We start from the raw sequence: 22772 nt of genomic DNA, 5'->3' as shown, positions 1-22772 counted from the left end.
CCTCCCTCCTTCCCCTCTCTCCCTCCCTCCTTCCCCTCTCTCCCTCCCTCCTTCCCCTCTCTCCCTCCCTCCTTCCCCTCTCTCCCTCCCTCCTTCCCCTCTCTCCCTCCCTCCTTCCCCTCTCTCCCTCCCTCCTTCCCCTCTCTCCCTCCCTCCTTCCCCTCTCTCCCTCCCTCCTTCCCCTCTCTCCCTCCCTCCTTCCCCTCTCTCCCTCCCTCCTTCCCCTCTCTCCCTCCCTCCTTCCCCTCTCTCCCTCCCTCCTTCCCCTCTCTCCCTCCCTCCTTCCCCTCTCTCCCTCCCTCCTTCCCCTCTCTCCCTCCCTCCTTCCCCTCTCTCCCTCCCTCCTTCCCCTCTCTCCCTCCCTCCCTCCCCTCTCTCCCTCCCTCCCTCCCCTCTCTCTCCCTCCCTCCTTCCCCTCTCTCCCTCCCTCCTTCCCCTCTCTCCCTCCCTCCTTCCCCTCTCTCCCTCCCTCCTTCCCCTCTCTCCCTCCCTCCCGTCTCTCTCTCCCTCCCTCCCGTCTCTCTCTCTCTCCCTCCCTCCCGTCTCTCTCTCCCTCCCTCCCGTCTCTCTCTCCCTCCCTCCCGTCTCTCTCTCCCTCCCTCCCGTCTCTCTCTCCCTCCCTCCCGTCTCTCTCTCCCTCCCTCCCGTCTCTCTCTCCCTCCCTCCCGTCTCTCTCTCCCTCCCTCCCGTCTCTCTCTCCCTCCCTCCCGTCTCTCTCTCCCTCCCTCCCGTCTCTCTCTCCCTCCCTCCCGTCTCTCTCTCCCTCCCTCCCGTCTCTCTCTCCCTCCCTCCCGTCTCCCTCTCCCTCCCTCCCGTCTCCCTCTCCCTCCCTCCCGTCTCCCTCTCCCTCCCTCCCGTCTCCCTCTCCCTCCCTCCCGTCTCCCTCTCCCTCCCTCCCGTCTCCCTCTCCCTCCCTCCCGTCTCCCTCTCCCTCCCTCCCGTCTCCCTCTCCCTCCCTCCCGTCTCCCTCTCCCTCCCTCCCGTCTCCCTCTCCCTCCCTCCCGTCTCCCTCTCCCTCCCCTCCCGTCTCCCTCTCCCTCCCTCCCGTCTCCCTCTCCCTCCCTCCCGTCTCCCTCTCCCTCCCTCCCGTTCTCCCTCCTCCCCTCCCTCCCGTCTCCCTCTCCCTCCCTCCCGTCTCCCTCTCCCTCCCTCCCGTCTCCCTCTCCCTCCCTCCCGTCTCTCTCTCCCTCCCTCCCGTCTCTCTCTCCCTCCCTCCCGTCTCTCCCTAGCTCCCTCCCGTCTCTCCCTCGCTCCCTCCCGTCTCTCCCTCGCTCCCTCCCGTCTCTCCCTCGCTCCCTCCCGTCTCTCCCTCGCTCCCTCCCGTCTCTCCCTCGCTCCCTCCCCTCCCTCCCTCCCGTCTCTCTCTCCCTCCCTCCCTCCCTCCCGTCTCTCTCTCCCTCTCTCCCTCCCACCCGTCTCTCTCTCCCTCCCACCCGTCTCTCTCTCCCTCCCACCCGTCTCTCTCTCCCTCCCTCCTTCCCCTCTCTCCCTCCCTCCTTCCCCTCTCTCCCTCCCTCCTTCCCCTCTCTCCCTCCCTCCTTCCCCTCTCTCCCTCCCTCCTTCCCCTCTCTCCCTCCCTCCTTCCCCTCTCTCCCTCCCTCCTTCCCCTCTCTCCCTCCCTCCTTCCCCTCTCTCCCTCCCTCCCTCCCGTCTCTCTCCCTCCCTCCCTCCCTCCCTCCCGTCTCTCTCCCTCCCTCCCGTCTCTCTCCCTCCCTCCCTCCCTCCCGTCTCTCTCCCTCCCTCCCTCCCTCCCTCCCTCCCCTCCCTCCCGTCTCTCCCTCCCTCCCGTCTCTCCCTCCCTCCCGTCTCTCCCTCCCTCCCTCCCTCCCTCCCTCCCGTCTCTCCCTCCCTCCCGTCTCTCCCTCTCGTCTCTCTCTCCCTCCCTCCCTCCCGTCTCTCCCGTCTCTCCCTCCCTCCCTCCCTCCCTCCCGTCTCTCCCTCCCTCCCGTCTCTCCCTCTCGTCTCTCTCTCCCTCCCTCCCGTCTCTCCCTCTCGTCTCTCTCTCCCTCCCTCCCGTCTCTCCCTCCCTCCCGTCTCTCCCTCCCTCCCGTCTCTCCCTCCCTCCCGTCTCTCCTCGCTCCCTCCCGTCTCTCCCTCGCTCCCTCCCGTCTCTCCCTCGCTCCCTCCCGTCTCTCCCTCGCTCCCTCCCGTCTCTCCCTCGCTCCCTCCCGTCTCTCCCTCGCTCCCTCCCGTCTCTCCCTCGCTCCCTCCCGTCTCTCCCTCCCTCCCTCCCGTCTCTCTCTCCCTCCCTCCCTCTCGTCTCTCTCTCCCTCCCTCCCTCCCGTCTCTCTCTCCCTCCCTCCCTCCCTCCCGTCTCTCTCTCCCTCTCTCCCTCCCACCCGTCTCTCTCTCCCTCCCACCCGTCTCTCTCTCCCTCCCACCCGTCTCTCTCTCCCTCCCACCCGTCTCTCTCTCCCTCCCTCCCGTCTCTCTCTCCCTCCCTCCCTCCCGTCTCTCTCTCTCTCTCTCTCTCTCTCTCTCCCTGCCTCCCTCCCTCCCTCCCTGTCTCCCTCCCTCCCTCCCTCCCTGTCTCCCTCCCTCCCTCCCTCCCTGTCTCTCTCCCTCCCTCCCGTCTCTCTCCCTCCCTCCCTCCCTCCCGTCTCTCTCCCTCCCTCCCTCCCTCCCTCCCTCCCGTCTCTCTCCCTCCCTCCCTCCCTCCCGTCTCTCTCCCTCCCTCCCTCCCTCCCGTCTCTCCCTCCCTCCCGTCTCTCCCTCCCTCCCGTCTCTCTCTCCCTCCCTCCCGTCTCTCCCTCCCTCCCGTCTCTCCCTCCCTCCCGCCTCTCCCTCCCTCCCGCCTCTCCCTCCCTCCCGCCTCTCTCTCCCTCCCTCCTCTCCCTCCCTCCCTCCCTCCCTCCCTCCCTCCCGTCTCTCCCTCCCTCCCTCCCTCCCTCCCGTCTCTCCCTCCCTCCCGTCTCTCCCTCCCTCCCGTCTCTCCCTCCCTCCCGTCTCTCCCTCTCGTCTCTCTCTGCCTCCCTCCCGTCTCTCCCTCCCTCCCGTCTCTCCCTCCCTCCCGTCTCTCCCTCCCTCCCGTCTCTCACTCCCTCCCGTCTCTCCCTCCCTCCCGTCTCTCCCTCCCTCCCTCCCGTCTCTCCCTCCCTCCCGTCTCTCACTCCCTCCCGTCTCTCACTCCCTCCCGTCTCTCACTCCCTCCCGTCTCTCACTCCCTCCCGTCTCTCCCTCCCTCCCGTCTCTCACTCCCTCCCGTCTCTCACTCCCTCCCGTCTCTCACTCCCTCCCGTCTCTCACTCCCTCCCGTCTCTCACTCCCTCCCGTCTCTCTACTCCCTCCCGTCCCTCTTCTCCCTCCCGTCCCTCTTCTCCCTCCCGTCCCTCTTCTCCCTCCCGTCCCTCTTCTCCCTCCCGTCCCTCTTCTCCCTCCCGTCCCTCTTCTCCCTCCCGTCCCTCTTCTCCCTCCCGTCCCTCTTCTCCCTCCCGTCCCTCTTCTCCCTCCCGTCCCTCTTCTCCCTCCCGTCCCTCTTCTCCCTCCCGTCCCTCTTTTCCCTCCCGTCCCTCTTCTCCCTCCCGTCCCTCTTCTCCCTCCAAGGGTGGTGACAGAAGGGTAGTGATGGGGGTCGTCATACATTGGATGCTGACGCTATGTGTGCAGTTAATATCACCGAAAGGCAGCATGTGAGTGAGGAAGAGGAGAAGATCAAGGATGGAACTTCTGGGCATACTCGAGCTGACTTCAGAAGGAAAACCATTGGTGGAAATGTGTTGAGTAGGTTGTAACATGTAGGAGTGGACCCAAACTAGAAAATCTGGTGAAGGTGGGCAGATTAAGAGAAGCAGTGAAGGAGGATAGAGTGATTGACTGTGTCAAATGCAGAGTCAAATAGGTTGAGGAGGACAAAGATGATGGTGCACCGTGGTAGCAGTCACTGAGGATATTGGAGATTTTGACTGTAGCGATCTGAGTCCTTTATACAGCTAACTCTGCTCTTGGGCTAATGTGCAAGAATTTCTGTAAGGCAGTGAAATAAAGCAATATGCATGCTTCTGCTAAGTATTTCTGTCTTGCTTTGAGACACTCCAGATAATGGACACTTCAGTGCTGCAGCTGCTCATGATGGCCTGAAGGTGTACTTTGTCAGAGCACTACTGCCATTCTTTTTTCTTTTTACTCTATTTTGTATACATCTGTTTGTATGCGGAGGTTGAAGCAATGAAGAAGGTGAGATTACATATTATAGATATTGTTTTACTCATTCTTTCAAAGAAGTTCAGTTTTGTTTACAATGTTTCCTCTTCGGCCTCCTTCACATTTCTGACCTGGCATGGTTTGGAGCTACTGTGTTATTTATATTTCAGTTGTCTTGTGGTTACTTGGATCTGACAGTTTCCGACTCCAAGCCAAGAACTAAGAATGAGGGAATCTGCAGCAGAGTAGGGGACAACTACCTGGAACAGAAATACTGGACTTTAAAAGAGCAGACTTCAAAAGGATGAGAAATTAACTCATTGGAAGAGTGATTGGAAAATTATGAAAATATTGGCCCATTTAATAATTATAATAGGAAGTTGGAAATCAAGGACAAAGTAGTAGTAGAATCTATCTTTTACTATGGACATTTCCCAGGTCAGAAATCCTCTTTTTCTAGGAATGGCAGAAAAGCTGGATAGCATGCACTGAGACTGTTAAAGATGAAGGAGTTTAAAATTAAACTTGGGAGAAATTTCTTAAGATTAGTAAGTGGCTAAGCTATCTCCATGACTTTAAAAAGGGTTGAGACCTGCCTGAAAATCATACACTGATAAGTTTAACAATGATTGCAAAGAAAATATTTGAAATAGATGTTGATTGATCTATTGGGTAAAATCTTGGTAATGTATAACCTGCAAAAATTCAGGAGGGAAGGTCATACTTAACTAATCTAGGGGGAAAAATTCGATAAGGCCTATTAATGGGTGCGAGTTAATAGCGGATCTCACAACCAGTGCCCACTAATAGGCCTTATCAAATTTTTCAATGGCCCCTGCGCAGGCAGGACGAGACTTTCGTCAGGCCTGAGGACTTACCTGCAAGCAGCATTAGAAATCAGCATTGATATGAGGATCAATGCAATTTGCACTTTCCACCGGCAGGGGGAGCCCCAATCTCTTAAAGGGAGGATGTCTCTTTAAAATCTCTTAAAGGTAGCCGATTATTGTTATTTGCTAAAACTAACAGTCTACTATCTGCATGGAGTTTGAACAGAGATCAGACATCGCACACGTAAAACACAGATACAGGTCCCATCCCTATGTTTACACACTGATGAGCTTATGTTAAAACATTGAATAAAGGTTGCGCCCTACTAAATCCCAATCTGCATGCCAGACCTCACCAGTCTGCTGATCTGAGTTGGTACCAGGCCTGAGAGAGTGTGTGCACCAAGGTTCTCTGCTGATGCACTAGAGGCCTTGCTGCAAGAGGTGGACAGAAGGAGGGACATCCTATATCTGCGGTGGGGGGGGAACAAGAGACCCTCCAGACATATGCCCGAAAGGTAGCGGGGGACAAAGTCAATGCCAGGCACACAGCACCACAAACATGGATGCAGTGCAGGAAGAAGTTCAGTGCTTTGACACGAGTGGTCAAGGTGAGTGTGGTCAACTGTCAAGTGGCATCTCCTCCCAACTGCACCACTACCTGCATCCACTGCTCCACGCACTACACCCCCCCCCCATCACCCACATACCAACAAACTCTTTCCATCAGTGCTCAACTCTTCCAATCAGATGTTTCCTCTCACCATTACACATTACCAATGTTGCAAACTGCCCACCCACAATTCACAGGCCTCACATGTTGGCAGCTATTCAACCATGACAGGCACATCACCATACACACGTCCTGCTTTCTTGCAGGAGAAGGTGATCCATATCAGGAGGCAGCAAGTGATAGTGGCATTTAGCCCCTCGAGCCTGTTCCGCCATTCACTGAGATCATGGTGGACCTTAGACCTAACTCCATATACCCGCTTTAGCCCCATATCTCTTAATACCCTCGGTTCACAGAAATCTATCAATCTCAGATTTAAGCGTTCACAATTGAGCTAGCATCAGCTGCCATTTGCAGAAGAGCATTCCAAACTTCTCCCACCCTTTGCGTGTAGCAGCGTTTCCTAACTTCACTTCTGCACGTCCTGGCTCTAAATGTTAGGCTATGTCCCCTCGTCCTAGTATTCAAGTATAGGAGACCTCCAAAAACAGGTACAAATGTATCTGCAACCAGAAGCAATAATCCAGCCACTAACCTGTAAATCTTGGCACTCTAAGGCACGTTCAGATGTTCGTGGTTAAGACTGTGCGTTGAGTTGAGCGTTAAGTTCCAAAATGGTGTCTATCGCTTTAAATCATTGCATGCTGATTGTATCCATTTTCTTCTTACTTTACATGCTGCCGGCATTCAGTATTTGCGCATGCACACGTCACGCTGGAAACGTGCGTGCGCAGCCAAGACGCCATCTTGGATGTTCGGGGGACTGCGCAGTGCCGAAACAACGGGCGCTACATGGCCCAATTTCAAACCCCCAGTGTTTTAGTGTAATGCAGTATGATGGATTTTCAGAGGGCTTGGTTAAGCTAAGGAATCACTGAATAAATGGATAGATAAATGGCTCAAAAGTATGGTGTTGGATAGATAATAAGTATGAAATAGGAGGTTGGCATAAATTTTCAAACTGAAGAGTTAATGTGCAGGGTGCTCTGGGGTCAGCCTTAATGCCACTGATGGGTTATAAGATGAGCAGCAGGATGATTCCTTTTATCCAGATTTTGAAGAATTTTATCCATTTTATAATATTGAGAACTTAAATTAGGTAACGTTGCAATCTCTCTTCCAAAGTCGATCCAGACAAATGGTTTATTACAGTAAACTATTCAAATACCAAGGACAGAAGATTTAAAATGAAGAATTTATGAGTAAGCAGAGAAGTGGAGTGGAAGTTTTTTTTTGTACAAATGGGAAATAGACTTGTGGCATAAGTTACCAGGAAAGACCATTAAAACCACATAGTTTAAATGGGTTCAAGAGGCAACTAGTATGTTTCTAGAAAGAGAAAATATAGAGCTTTTAAGAAGGCAAGGGTTTAAATCAATTTAAAAAGCAACGAACATGTTGAGCAGGCCTTCTGTAGCTCTCCATGTATCGGCCAAGATGGTGAGTGTTGACAGGTTATTTGACCACTAAGGACATGACAGTCATGCCTCATTCTGGTGTCACCAAATGTCCACAGATCTGTATTTTCCAGCAGGAATTATTGAATACAATCAGTAACAGTATTCCTGTTTGTGTTCCCCTCCCTTTCCCTTTTGCCCAGAGCACCGAGGCCAACTGTAACATCCCCAACTGCTACCTGACTGAGCTCAACGAACTCATTACATACATAGAATAGAACTCTCTGGTCTGTGTGGTTTAGTTCTGGGCCCTACATTCTCAGTGTTTGTTGAATGACGATAGAACTTTTACCAAATGAAGATGACTGTATTAGGAAATGTAATCTTAACATTTGACTACCTTTTTGTAGAAATTGCTACTTGCCCCACCTGACAGCGAGATGGAGACCTGTGATATTGGTTCTCCTAGCGAATTCTCTGCTGATGTATCTGTTAGGTTAGGAACAAAGATCAGTATCCTTGTTGATTTTGGCACTCCAAATTGAGCTAATATTAAATTTTCATATCAGTTGGGGGGACTACAACTCTCCTTGGTATTCTAAGATTTGGGGGAGGGAGGGAGGGAGGAATGGCAGCCAGAGATTTTGCTCATGATTATTATCCAGTATACTAGATAACATAGTCCTGGACAGTGCTGATTTAATTTGAATCCCTGTTTGAGGGACTTGAGATTTGCATCCAAGCTCAGGAAGAATATTATTCCCAAAAATAAGTCACTTGTTCACAGACCTACAGCTTTTGTCTTAGTGCTAGCTAGTGATAACTAACTATTTTGTCTGATGTGTGGAAGTGAATTGATTTGAACAATATTGTGGAGTATGTTGCATTGAAAGTGTTTCCTCCTGCTTTGTTCCAAAAGTAGTCCATTTAAACTCAAGCTTAGAAAAGCACCTACTATTGTACCATGTAATTTTTTTTTTCATTTTGCTTCATCAGGCATCCTTAGATGCTAAACATATCAAATTATGGATAATTTGTTATCTTTGTCTAGCAAAATTATTTTATATGTGCTATAATCCAGAGCTTTCAACTCCTGCCCCAGCTCTCCACCCAGAAGTAGGGGTTCATTAGTTAAGATTAAAAATTCCTTGTGGGGAAAGCTAAAATAGTAATTTGTTTGCTGTAGCAGGTAAATCGTTCAGTTGTAACTAGCACCCTTTAAGCTATAATCATTAGGCGCTGAAAAATAAACACGGAAAATTGCTTGGAACTTTATCTTGCACATGTATTGGATCCGTATACTGTGCAGATGGATTTATTGTGGCACAGTACTAAGTAGTAAAGTTTTAAGTTACATGTACAAGAATATATTTTGATATAATGGAGGTAGAACAGCAATAGTATCAGTGTTCTTTCGCAGCTGCCCATTTTGAAAAATCAAACCCAATAAAATTTGCCCCACAGAAATAGTTCAAATGTCCTACATTTTATAACTGCCTTTCTGTGTACAAGCTTTGTTCATGGTCAAGATCTGAAGGCTTACATGCCAGTGAAATATTTCATAAAATGCAGATGCATTTTTACTTGTCACTCTTTATAATTGGCTGGAGAGATCAAAGCTGCGCAGTGTGCACAGTCACTTTTTACTGTCTTCCAGCGAAGGAATGCCATCCAGCAAATGAACAGGCTGTTAGCAGACCTGAAAGAATAGCTTGGCAGGACAGTGGATGTAGCCAGCAGGCGAGAAAGCAGCTTAGTTACATTTGTCCAGCTAGCAACTGATTGTAGCTCTTGCCGTCGGCAGCCAGCATCCTGTTTACAATTTAGATCTGAATCCCTGCGGGAGCTGTGGGCCCCTGGCCAAATTGGGAATGCCTGGCATAGACGTTTGGAGCTCTTTAAGCAGCAGGTGACAGACAAACTGATGGCAGATGTTTTTCACTTTTGAAGCTTAAAAGCAGTGTGCGACAGAGATATTGCTAAATTTGAGCGGGGGAGAGTGATAGAGTAAATATTTTTATTCAGTAGATTTAAGAGTTGGTTATTTGGAAAATATTTTGGAAATCAGGTGCAAAACAAAAATGTTACTTTCCAAATCCTAGTTTATTGTATACTTCGTTACATGAGTGTTTTGTTTTCAAAGCTCTTTAAATATTTCCTAAATCTACCTCATTAAATATGATATGGGCCTCTTAATGGTAAACTGCTGTAGTAGAGGCACACAAGAGGTTTACATTACTAAAGTATGATGACTAACAAGTTTTGTACTTTTTTTTTAAAACAATAGGTTAAATAATCTAAGCTTGAATTTATTTAGAATAAAAATCACTCAAGTAGATAATTGGTTTCTTATTCTTTGCAGTGCAATTCTCCTTATGTAATGCGTGAACTCCTAAATCTGCCTTTCTCCTTTCTTCCCTGGCCTTCTCCATTGGTTTCTTTCCTTTTTTCTTTCTAAACCCTCAACCCATCACATCACAAACCAAGAAACTTTTGTAGCATATTCCATTTGTCTTGTATTAGATGTAAGACTGTTTCAGAATCAAAATCAAAGAACATAACTTTGGAACAACTATGAAAGCTAACTTATATAATGCATTTTTTTAAAAGAGATTCATTTTATTTTTACTGGTGTTCTGGAATGATCAGAAATTAATCACAGATTTATGTCTGTTATGCTGTTCTGTTGCTTAATTGTGTGTTTGACTATGGGTAGCTGTGTCTCACAGGTATGAAGGATAGATGCCATTGTGAATTTTCTTGGGGCTAGTTATCAGTGTGTAATCAGGCCTGTGTTTAGGTAACTCTCAAGATCCTGAAATAAAATTGAAGGCACCATGAACACTTAAAGGGGAGGTGGAGGGTCGTGTGAGGAGGGAAAGAGTACTTTTTTGTTCAAACTATTCTAAGTACTTTGGGAAGGGGGGAGTCCTGCACAGATTTTCAGTGATTCAAGACAGGCGAGTCAAAAGATTTCATATCGCAAGCATACACTTAAGCTACACTAGAACAAGAAGCATTTCTGCAGGACAAGAATCCTTAATGAGTGAATAGCAGAACAAATATGGCTAGTGCTTTAGAAGTTAACCAAACTGGTATCCACTTGGAAGTAATCACTAGTCTCACCCCACAAAAAAAATCACATCTAGTGTGGAACACAGGTGTTTTTCTTTTGGCAGCTCCTCAATCCCATTGGCACCACTTTCCAACATTTACTCTTGCGTGTGAATTTCTGTGAAGGTTGGAAGCGGTGTCATGTTTGTATTTGGGATAGACTACTTGAAGAAAAGACAAAATAAGCATTAAAGGCAAATATTGGGTGTGAATTAAGATATTCTTAGTCATCGCCAAAGTTGGGAGAGAACAACTACCTTCCCTGTTTTGAGACAGTTTATGAGAAGGCTGCATTGTCCCTTGGCATTGTGACAGATGTACCAGCTGTTGAACTTGACATGCAGCCTCTTTCCACTTTTCTGTGGCTGTGAAGGTGACAACTTCTTTTAACTTTAATCATCTGGGTACTTCCTGGTGGCCTCTGGTGACATTAGTTACATCAGTCAGTTAGCAGTTCATTGTTGCATTTAGACACATCATAAATGCTCTGTTCAGACTTGCTTCGAGTTTGTTCAGTTTCACGTGAACCCAGCAAAGCAAAGAAAGAGAGCTATCAACTTTGTCTGAGTGGTTGGATTCCCATAAGTGCAGGGTATCATTGATTCCAGACTCCATCTGAAAGCCTAATCAATCATGAACAGGTAGAGATTTCATTGCCTGAATGTCCAGATAGTGGGTGATGCTAGCCACCTCGTTTTGCACGCTACCCAGGGAGTAGCCTTGGTGCATTTCATCTAGGATAGCTGCACCGCTCAGCCACAGCAACATGACCAGGTAGCTGACATTTACAGAACACAAGGACAGGCTGAAAACAGGTTCATTGAGATCTTGGGTGCTACCAGAATCGTTGTAGAATAGACCATCGGAATTCTCTGCTATTTCTGGTGCCCGGATAGATCGGGCGAAGCCCTGCACTATCGTCCAGCAAGGACTTACTGTAGTGGCTTACTGGATCCTCCATAGTTTGGCCATTACAAAGGGATTGAGTCTTTCTAGCACAGAAAGTGAAAAGGAAGAAGGTGTGGGCACCAACCCCTGCTCATGATGAAGAAGCCCAGGAGGAGATGGGCCCTGATACTCTACCTCTAGCAGCATGTGCCATCAGGCAGGAAATTATCACCAACTTCTTCCATATAAAGATGTTGCTCTCCATCTGCATAACACAATAAAGCCCTCCGTGATCCTTCCCTTGTTCTCGTACAACAATTCAGCTAATCTCTAATACCACTAACATCCTCTCTGGGAGAGGACAGATATACGCATTAATTACCGTACAAGAGGGGGCCTTCCTAGAAAAAATACACAAAATGCACAAATACTCAAATGCACTGAATGGCCAGAAATATAAATGTTTACTACCATCTTATCCCTTCATTGTGCCTCACTACTCCTGCTACCTCATCACTATGACTACACCTTATGCCTAAAACTGTTTTATGCATGATACTAAACTCATACTGAAGTGGAATTGCCTTGGTGTAAAGAGGTTGTGAAGTTTGTTGCTGGAACTATACTAATGGAGCCCTCCATTAAATGCCAGCAGGATCACATGGAGGGGTGGATGTCCAGCCCTGACATTTTATTGACCATATCAGGAAAATCCGTGCCTTAATTTGTGGCATAGTTGCCAAAAGGTAGGTGAAGGGGGATAGCTGCATGTAAATTAGAACTTGAAGTCGCCAAGATTAATTTATAATTTTAGAGTGATAATGAATAAAGATTATGTTTGTGAGGTGAATTACTGATTATAAAGAAACCGGTCCTTTCACAAGTTCCAAAAACTGTAAGCCAGCTATTTTTAAAAATCTTTTTGAGTAAAGCAGAGACCAGCTCCACAATAAGGCCTTCTCTATTATACCCCAGCCTTAAGGTCAGAAGAATGTCTCTATGGTATCAATATGCCCTTATTGCTTTACTGAATAAGAATGTAAATTTAATAGGGAGTTATGAGCAGTCCACTTGCAGCCTTCCAGATCTGGGCTGAGATAACTCAAACAAATTTTATACAGCACTATTAAAGCCAGCAGAAAGAATGGCTTCTTATCCCAATCTGGGTTTTATCAAGCCTAGGTCCTGGAGGTGAAAGGACAGTATTCCAAAGCACTTCATTACTAATCCCTCAATTACTGTTTCCACAGCCCCTCTTGCTCAATTGATTTTGCAAAACTTACTTTAAGTCATAGAGACGACTGACAAGAGTACTTGTATTTTTTCCTCCCATTTAAGAATATGGGAATGCAATTATGTGTAGAAACCATCTTTCAAGAGGCATTTTTCCTGAAGCTGTTGTCTTCCTGGGTATTGGCTGATTAAAGCAATGGGAAGTGGATTTGTATGCACTGTTCAGATGTTTCTATCTTTAGCATCTAGACCCAATTCTTTTTATAATCTGCTAAGTGCAAACTGTCAGTTTTCCTGTTCACTGCATTGTGGATAACGTCATATTTCCATGTGACTGTGTTTTGTCTGTGTTAATTGTTGTTTCAAGATGTAATATAACCCTTATTTTAAATTTAATTTTTTACTCTATTCTGTCTTAATTTTTATCCTATTGCATTTTCATTACTTGCATTTTCAGCCATCTTTTCTGTAGGCAAAATAGACTCGTGGAGCTCCTGTTTCATTGGACAGGAATCCAGATTTTCAAAGGGTGATCCTCATAAAATAGGGCACGCTGTCTCCACAAGGTTTCCCACCCAGCTGCCTGGCTGAGAAATGACTAAAATTGTTACACATTGTGGGAGGTGGATTGAAATGTTACCTAGTACTGGGATTTGAATCCATAACCACAGTGGTATGAATTGAGTATCTTCAGTATGTTACCATGTAATTTTAAGGCTATTTAAGAAATTCTGTGGAGAGTAACCCTACCGTAGCCTCAGATGTTTATAGAGCAGTTGCTGTGATGCTTCTGCTCAAATAAGAAAATGACACAGCTGGATAAAAGAAAAGCAAAATGTGAATAAATAAAAGTAAGAAAGATAAGGGAAATTTTCAAGAGGCAGTTTCACCAACAGTGCCCCTTTTAACAAATTGTATATAATATTTATATACAGTACTTGTAATGTTTGTGGGGGTGGGAAACATTTAATTGGCCAGTACTGATGAGGTAGAGGGAACTGGCTTGGAAAAGTTAGTATGTCTGATAATTCAATTCTTCCAGTAACACAGAGTTGAAACGACAAGTGCGCTGAAGCACCCTAGGTTAATAACAGTTATTAATTCTGCTCATTCACCATGTCAATCTCCATAATCCCTTTTCAGCCAGTTACTTGAAGTCACCCACTCAGTTTATGACAAAAATGTTTTTACACATCAACTTAATTAATCAATAAAAGCAAAGGATGGTTGTTAATCATAATTAGTATTTTTTTTGCAAATACTGTTCTGAGAAACAGCATTATTTCAGTTTTGATTTTTCTCGTATATAATTGTTTTTTTTGGAATTAGGGTTTCGATGTGGCCAGTTGCTTTCATAATGAGGATGGTACCCAGCACAGTCCAGCAATGCAGGTAGATCTGCAATGGCACTGTGATATGTTACTAAGATTTTGTTATCTTTAGAAGATGGGCTATTGATCATATGTGGTGTATCGTGCTAGTTTTTAGATAAAGTAACATTTTTGTTACCATAAAATCATTTTAAGATAAATTCCTTCAATTTATCTTTGTCCACTTGACTGTTGCCAAACAATTGCCCCCAGTCTACTTCACCAATGTGACCCTGAGTTGACTACAAGAAAGTGCACAACAGCAGCCTGTGGATTACTGTGCCTGTGATTTTTCTCATTTCCTTTGTGGAGGTGCTGAACAGATACAGCTGAAATTGTGAACATAGCAGTGTGGGCAAGATTACATATCTAACACTGTCCTGCTCTCACTGCATTTTCTGGATTTTTTTTGAGGGAGAAGGAAATTGTTTCCCTTTGTACCTCAAAAAATGTGATGATTACACTGACATTCTGTAATTTCATTGGGTTTTACTTGAGTCCACCTTGGTCTGTGTATCAGCCTTTTGTTGTGCAAAATAGCTTGTGTGCTAATTGTCTTGCATGGTTAGGGAATAAATACAGTTTTGATGCAGTAAGGCTGTTAAAATTTAAAGTTGGAATTATCTGCATGTTACTGTTAGTACAAATGCAGTAACTTTTTTCTGGCTTCTTCGTAGGTTCACCATTCCTAGCCTCTGAAGACTCTGTACTTGGGGGAGTCATAGTTCTCCGTTGCTGCAGATGTTCACTAGAATCTGAGTCCTCATTGAATACTCAAGCCCTCCTAGGTAAGCAATACATTTCCAATATGATTGTTATATTTAGGCACTCCAGTGGAGTTCAAAATATCATTAAGAAAGTAGCCTTTTTGTGCCCCAATCAGGATAGTCTGTTATTCAGATTTCTCCTATTGGACCTTTTACTTAAGAGTCTACCTTGATAATACCTCAGAGACCTTCTGGAAATCGACTACTCGTGTAAAGCTTAATGAAATGTAATTTTCTGTCATACTGCGTTGTCAGCTTTGGTATCTTGTTGCATGTGATTTTGTTCAACTGGTAGAAATAAAATCATGACAACTTTTCTTATCTCTTGTTTTCTGAAACGCTAAACTTAATGCTCATTAGTGGAATTAGTGGTTCTATGATGTCCTTTTTCATCCACATATTCTTGAGCTTAATTTTTCAAAATCGTTTAAAAGTGGCACCAGAAAGCTAGCATTATGCAAAAATAAATATATTAGCCAATCTTCTTACCAGCATAACCTTAAATGAAAATTATATTGAGGACTTTTTCCAGAAAACAAGCACATTTAAAAGTTTTAAGAGGGACTTGCTTTTTTTTCTTTGTTTTTATTTTGAAATGTTAGAGAAGGGACATCTTCTTTTGGTCCTGTTCCTCCTGTGCACTACAGTAATTATTCTGACCTAGCAAATCCAGTAGGAGCACAGTAATTTCAATTTGTTCTTCACAAGGCAACATAATGGCCAAAGTGCTATGCCATTGAGCGCTAAGCCTTCGATTTGATCCTTCTGAATTCTAGATTAAAGGAGGTGCTAAATGGACTTCCTTACAGGAAGGAATGAACAGTCAGCAGGCAGATCTGCTCCAGTTTCTCCTGTGTACACTTCCAAGTAGTATTTGCAGAGACATGGCAGCAGTTCTCAGTTGTGGATGTTTTGGGGAGACTTTGAAGAAGGAAAAAGAGAATTAAACACTTTTTTTCCCTCCAACCCAAGCCCTCAAAAGAGATGAAATTATATTGGAGATTATCTTTTGTATCCTAAGAAAAGTGATGTTCTAGTGTTTAACAAATGGGTGGAAACCTCTTATTTTAACTACCCCTTTACTAAGTTTCTGGGTACGGGATATTTTTGTTTGAATAGCGAATATGAAAATTCATGCTGTATGTTAAACCAGACTAGAAAGCAGGTAAAATGATGATAAGCATATCTAGCTTTAATTAATTATATGCAATTTATTTTTTGTATTGTATTTGATTTTGTTAAAACAAAAAAAGCTCCCCTTTTGTGAAACATTGTGAAATTTGGATTGTGTTAGAAGAAAAATCGAACGGATTAGTTTTACAATAGCTGCTATCAAAACATGGGACATTACGGCTGCAATTTCTATGATTCTATTTGGGACTAGCTTAGTGGTATAAACTGGGCGACATGGACATGTTGGGCCGAAGGGCCTGTTTCCATGTTGTAAACTTCTATAAACTTCTATGATCCTATAATTTTGAAAATGACCCCCTTTTTAGTTTATTGTTCATGTATCTAGCTATCCTTTGTTACTAAATTGGTTGTTTCTGTAAGTGTACTCCATTTTGCTTACATCATGTTTTTAAACTGTTCCTACACAGTTGAGTTTTTATGGAGTCATACCACTGAGAGTATGTGTGTTGGGTACATGTCGACTCAAGATGGCAAAGCTAAGGTATGTCTGTCAGTACTAGTAACTTAAAACTATGTACCTTTTTCAGTAAATTTCTTCTTTCTAATGCTAATTTTTAATTTTATGGAAGCAATCTCTCTCTTTTCATAGTTATGCATTTTGCAGATGCCTATCCAAAATATTTTTTAACGGAGATCACACACAGCTGTGAGGAGAATGTCTTTTCCAGTTAATACAGATCATGCGTTGGCTGACTTAACATGCATGTGGAATTTCACAGAAATGTATTTCTGCAGTAGCTTTGAAGTGTAGAACATCCCCTGAAGATTGTTTTCTGTTACTAAATCATAAATTGTTCAGATTTCCAAACTTCTTTTTGATGATGGTGCTTGTTTGAGTTTTACAAGGAGAACTTCTAACCTCTTTCACATTTCATTCTTCCACATACTTCAAAGCAATAAATTGAAGACTTTTTGTGTTGAGTTTCTTTAAGTATGCAGAGTGGTGCTCAAAAAGTCAGAGCCTTGATTTATATTAGAACTTAAGAGTTTTATTCTGTGTGTGAAATCTGGCTCTGTAACAGAGGTGACACTGGGACATTAAAAGCATGGTAAGTTGGCTGCTTGCTGAGCAGCTTCTCTTCCATTCATTGACATCTGGTGTACATTGTTTCCATATTGCCCACAAATTCTGCAGCTGGTATTGTTGAAGGCCTGACAGATGCAGCTGCTCTCCTCACTTCAATTTTAAATTACGCTTTTGACCTTCCTTTACGAGACTAATCCCTCTTCACCACCCCCACTTTGAGTCTGTGGCCACAAATGTTTTTCAGCAAGTAACCACAAATACTAGGGATGGGGAGTGGGGGTTGACAAGTTTGATCAAAAAATAATCTGTCAGCAAAGCTGGTATGTTAGTATTTGCCATTTTAAATTAGGTTTAATGACCACTGCCTTGTTGGGGTAAACCAGCTAACTCATGATATGACATGTTGGTGTTTTGAGGAGATTGTTTCTGGTTTTATTTTCACCCCTTTTATTGGCTGTTTTTGTTGCAAGTCCATTACTCCTAGGATATCTGCTTTCTCCAATTGACCCAAAAGGTAGAACTGCACAGCATTTTAGTTTTTAAATGCTGGAATACTTATATTCAGACCTTCTCTTATTTAATGATGGAAATAGTCCACCACCATTTATCCTTGGGTCATCTTTTTTGGCTTTACAGCCGAACAGCGATGATTTCATGCTGCTTTTCCAGACAGGTTTTGTATATCCTTGTTTTTGCCTATTTTTGCTTCAACATGGAGTTTAAAATCTGATTCATTTGAAAAAGTTTAGCGTCTCACACTAGACTTTTTCAGCTAACTGTGTTTGCACAACAGATGTTGCTGCTTGTCTTTATTTACTCACTTTGAAAGAATTTTCTTTCTTGCACCATCCAATTCAACATTACTTCATTTTTTTATTAACCTTGTATTTCTTTTCATATATTATTTTTAAAGACCATATTCTTTAAAAAAAAACACCAATTTCTCCACAGCTTCCATTCATGCTTTGCTGAACCTGAAAGTATATAATGGATGTGATTTGCAATATTAATACAGAAATACCAATCTGAAAACTCATATGCTGTGAAGATAAGAAAATGCAGTGATGCATTTCAATAAAAATCTTATTTAAAATCTTGACACAATTAATAGGTTGTTTAGAAAAGCAGGAAATTTCACAAGGGTAATTTCCCTTTCAGAAAATTTTGGGTGGTCCATGTGATTGTACAGTATAAGCTAGCCCTGAACAACAAAGGCATCAGCCAGTACCCTTTGAGGGCCAGATACCTGTTTAGGGAGACTGCTAAGAACTGATGAAACTTGCCCTGTGCGCATAGATGTATGGAAATGGCAGTTTTGATGTTTTATGGCTGTTGGCGGATTATGTAAACTTGATTTCAATTTAAAAGAAAGCGATTAGTCCAACACAGCAGTGCCCCTCGTACCCCATTTTTAATTGCAAACAGGAATCAAATTAATTTGAATTCCAACTATTTGTCATAAACATCTCCAATCTGTCCTTTTCTAAATTAGGGCTTGTTTAATCCAATCTACCTGAAAAAGTGATCTTGACCTAGATGAATTTTGAAGCATGTGCAGTATCACTATTATGAACTGTCAGGCTGAATCCAGGGCCAAATTTTCAGTGGCCCCTTAAAATGGTCCACCAGATTTTGGCCATCTCTACATTCCTACTCCATTGCTTCTGTCTTGGTGAGAAATTTCTAATCACTGCACAGAAAAATCAGTTTTTGGGATGTTGTTCACTTTATTCCAACCTTTTCTCTCTGGTGGTAGGTAGGAGAAAAATCAGTGGGTGGAAAGGGGAAAGTAGTCAGAGCATGGGTAGCATTTTTTGTTCTTGGACTGCATGATTCTACCAAGAACAGATGAAACTGGTCCTGTCAGCACAGGCAAGTGGAACTGCCCAATCTTATAACTAGGGGATATTCTCTTCGTTCATGGGTAGCAAATTCTGATGATTTCAGATTACGGCACCAGGTTTTGGCATAAGAAAGGTATTAGTTTGGCAGCTGCTGCGGTCTTGATGCTATTTTAATTTTTTTTTGAGAAATCCCAGGTACTTGCATTTTCTTGCCAGGCCCAGCAGCAGTGCAGGGATGGAAGTTTGTATGACATCATGCGGGCAAGCCAAGATTGGTTTCCAAATAACAAGACTCCATTCTTGGATTTTGTTACAGACCTAGATCATTGCAAGAGGTTTTCTTGGTGTGGTGCAGTTCCAAGTATGCTAGCAGCCCTCCTAGGACCTTGCCCAAGTGGCTATTTTTCATGCATGGGTCTAGACAATGAAAGTTGATTTGCATCTGGCTGCTACTTTGTTCTTCCCTGAAGTGGTGTGGATATGATGAAAAATTCTGTACTGTTAGGAATAGTGGGATAGCCCTATCTCTTGGTATTCTGTAATGCTGCATGTTGTTGCTCCAATATCCTGTGCTGTCCTGTATGATTTGTTTTGGTTACCAGAATCTTTTTGGATTTCTGTGTTTTGGTTGAGCTAGCTTGCTTAGTGATCTCATAAATAACCCTGTGTGTAGTAGTCATGATATTCATGGTGATTGACATATCCTATTACAAGATAGTGGTCTTCTAAAGCCCATATTCTGGGATGATACCCTTGTCAGTTTTTCCTTTTCCAGCTATGCCAGTTCACAAATATCTCTTGGCATTTAAGGATTTACCATGTTGGCGGATCTGATCTGAATTGATTTTGCACATTCAATATTTTGGAGAGATTCACAATACAAGTTGTTGGACCACTTCAGACTAACTGTAGCTGTTCGTGTAGCAATGGTTGACACAATCATGTAACAATAGATTACATCAATTCTGTCTTGTTTATCATCCTCTGTGAACACCAGAATCTGCTCACAAAGTTTAAAAAGAGTGAGATACAATACATTATGACAGGTTCTACTAAATGCTAGAAACTTATTATATCACATGAACTTATTGCAATTTATTTGTGTATTTGTCACTACAGTTTTCCAGCAGTTATTGTTAGAATCCATAGAACTTATGAAACTTGACCTTTTGTTTTATATTATTTAACCTTATTTTTGCTCTGAAGTAATCTTGGACATTATTAATGTTTTTAGATACAGTGGCACGATTTTAACATTGAAAAATGGGTGGGTTGTGGGCGGGCGGGCATTCAAAATCGCAACCATTTCAGACCCGCCTCCAACCAGCCCATTTCCGGGGCGGGCAGCCAACCCGCTCCCAGGAGACGGGTTGGTCACTAAAACCTTTCAAGGAGGCTGCAGGCCTCCATTTTTGCAGATTTTGCGATTTCAACCCCTGGGGACTGGGATTCCCAGGCCTTCTCCTTCATGCCATGTGAAAGAAGGCGAGAAGGCCCAAAACTGCAGGTAAGTGCCTTTTTGGTACAGCTTGTGGTCCCGGAGTAGCAGGAGTGCTTCCCCCAGGCCCAACAAGCCTACCTGCAGCGCCCCGCCCCCCTGATCTCTCTTTACCAACCCCCCCCCCCCCAAAAGGATCGCTCACCCCCACCCATGACTGACCCCCGATCCTCCACCCATGACTGATTCAACCCATGCCCACCAGTGTCCCCGTACCCACCTGTGCTCACCACCACCCCACACAATCCATACAATCAAAGACTTCACCTGAACACATGCTCTCCCGTCCGACTGAGACCAGCCTGTCAATCAGGCCAGCCAGTCGGATGGCAAACCAACAACAAAAAAATAAAAGATGTCCTTACATCAAAATCGTACTTCCGGGTTTCCAGTCTGCAATTTGACCCCCTCACCCGCTTCCTGGCTCGGGATCAAAATCATGCCCAGTGTGTCAGATGTTCATTGCAATATATAATGAATTGCAGCAATCATATATAAATATTAGTGGCTTATGGGTGACCTAAGTGGTTTGTGTTGGTCTTTGGTGGTTGTATTTTTTTCACGGAGGTTGTGGGGGGGGGGGCGTTGGTTGCTGGGGGGAAGCAGCTAGTGTTTGTCCTAAATTAAATATAGTTATAATGGATCAAATTGGAAGTAGTAGCAATAAAGATGTTTGAAACCAATCTAACTAACTTCTGTTACACATTTAAAACAAGTTATTAAAAGAATATAATCTGCTAAAGCAGAATTTGGTCCCACCTGTCATTTAAAATTATTTTACATATGTGCCAATATTTTATTTTCCAGTCAGCTGCTCAAGATCTCGGTTGTGTATCGTCACCTTTCAAGTCCTGCAGTTGTCTTAAGTAATGGTGTAACTAACTTTATTTTTGATTAGCTTTCATCTGCTTACCCTGACACCTCTTTATGTTGGCAAAAAAACCTTCCAAAAACCAACATCTGTTGTCTTGATCAGTGGTGATGAAAGTGGCTTTTTTGTGGCATATGGAAATGGCTAGAGATATTATTGCCAGTATCAGAAAATAATAGACTTCAGCCTGCTGCAGGAACAAAGCAAAAACTGTTGATCGTGTCTCTGCAGGTGCAGATTCTGCTCTCGATATGTTCTTCCAATTTTTGCCCTTCTGTTCTTTTGCTAGTTAAACACTATTGGAATTACAGTAAAATAAAAACTCTTTGAAGAGTAATGTTTATTTTCTCAGTACATTTTAGCACTATACAGTAACCTAATTTATTTTCTAAAATTATTATACAATTCAAATATAATGGGCTCGATATTAGCAGGGCGGCGGGTTCTCAGCGGGGGGGTCGACTGGGTGCATGGGTAACGCGCCCGGTGAAATCACTGTGCTCCGCATGCAATCGCAGGCTAATTGGAGCCACTTACCTGTGCTTCTGGGTTTCCCGCCGGTAAGCTGTGCGGCGGGCGGACTGTGCATGCTCAGCAAGGTCTGTCAGCTGGAGGAGCCCTATTTAAAGGGGCAGTCCACCAATGCTCTTCCTGCAGCAAACAACCAAAGCTGAACCATGGAGCAGCCAGAGGGAAGGCTGCCCCAAGATTTTCGGACTCCTCACTCCAGCTGCTGCTGGATGGGGTGAGGAGGAGGAGGGAAATCCTTTTCCTGTCTGATGGGAGGAAGTGTCCTCCCTCCACCACGAGGAAGGCCTGGCTGGAGGTGGCCGAGGAGGTCACCAGCTGCGGCAATGTACCACGAACCTGGGTCCAGTGCAGGAAGAGATTTAATGACCTAACCAGGTCAGGCAGAGTGAGTATACTTACGCATTCTCCCACACTCCGTCTTCCACATCACCTCCACCACCACACAACTCCTTCTGCACTGCCACCACAATGCTCTCGCATCACTCCTCAGATCCACTCAACTATCATCTTCACCTTGCCTGCACGTACTCACCGCCCCTGTCCCTATTCGAACACTACCATACAACCCAATCCTCATACAGTATCATGGTTATGTTGTACACGCACCCTCCCATGCATCTCCCTCACGCTCAACCCCACCCACACCAATGCATGCAGCGGCTCACCATGCAACCATCTCTCAATCACGCCTCTGTGTTTTGCCTTGATAGGAGAAGAGATGCCAGAACGCCCGGGAGAGGGCACGGACCGGAGAGGGCCCGCCACACCAGGTGACACTAACAGACTCAGAGCAGCAGGCATTGGAGATCAGCCACACGCTGGAGTGCCTGTCCGTGGCGGATGCTGAGGCTGGGATTGCACAAATGGCCGGTGACAGAAAGCTAACACTCAGCACTCATGATAGCGAATGATCTTAGCATCACTTGGCATCTGCAGCACCTCAGCATCTGTCCACATGCCTAATATTGCTTTCTGTTCTCTTGCAGGGCCATCTGCGAGCGCCGTAACCGTGGAGGGCAATTCCTCAGAGGAAAAGCCGGCCTCTGATGGTCCATCGTCACATCTGAGTCATGCATCCACCAGCGCAGACTTCACTTAGTTGGGCTTGCACATGGTGAGTCACCACGCACATGTGAGCACGAGCAGACCCTGGTGGCAGGGGCAGCCTTGGAGAGTCCGCGTCGGTGGGAGCACTCTTCTCCAGGCTCTGCTCAGCTGGATGCAGATGCTGAACCCTGGGGGCCAGCCGTGAAAAGGAGAGTCGTCGAGGGGCAGCAGCACATTGCCGAGGTACTGGAACAGGTGCCACGCGCACTCTCCACAATCGCGCAGAGG

General features: G+C 45.0%; 1 protein-coding gene across 3 annotated transcripts in view; it reads left to right on the top strand.

The window, feature by feature from the left end:
- tasp1 (taspase, threonine aspartase, 1) overlaps positions 1-22772 on the top strand; it is a 91534-nt gene that overhangs the window by 59280 nt on the left and 9482 nt on the right. For 2 of the 3 annotated variants that reach the window (XM_067989461.1, XM_067989463.1), the window contains 2 exons: positions 14383-14493; positions 16074-16147. In XM_067989461.1, the coding sequence (XP_067845562.1) occupies positions 14383-14493; positions 16074-16147 (185 nt within the window). Of the gene's footprint in view, positions 1-14382; positions 14494-16073; positions 16148-20842; positions 20915-22772 lie in introns of those variants that run through there. The other variant, XM_067989462.1, reaches the window with a different exon arrangement.

Source organism: Heptranchias perlo, chromosome 8 (genome assembly GCF_035084215.1).
Source record: "Heptranchias perlo isolate sHepPer1 chromosome 8, sHepPer1.hap1, whole genome shotgun sequence".
In the NCBI taxonomy this organism is placed as follows: Eukaryota; Metazoa; Chordata; class Chondrichthyes; order Hexanchiformes; family Hexanchidae; genus Heptranchias; species Heptranchias perlo.
Note: the sequence above shows the minus strand (reverse complement) of the source record. Positions and strands in the feature narration are given on the sequence as shown.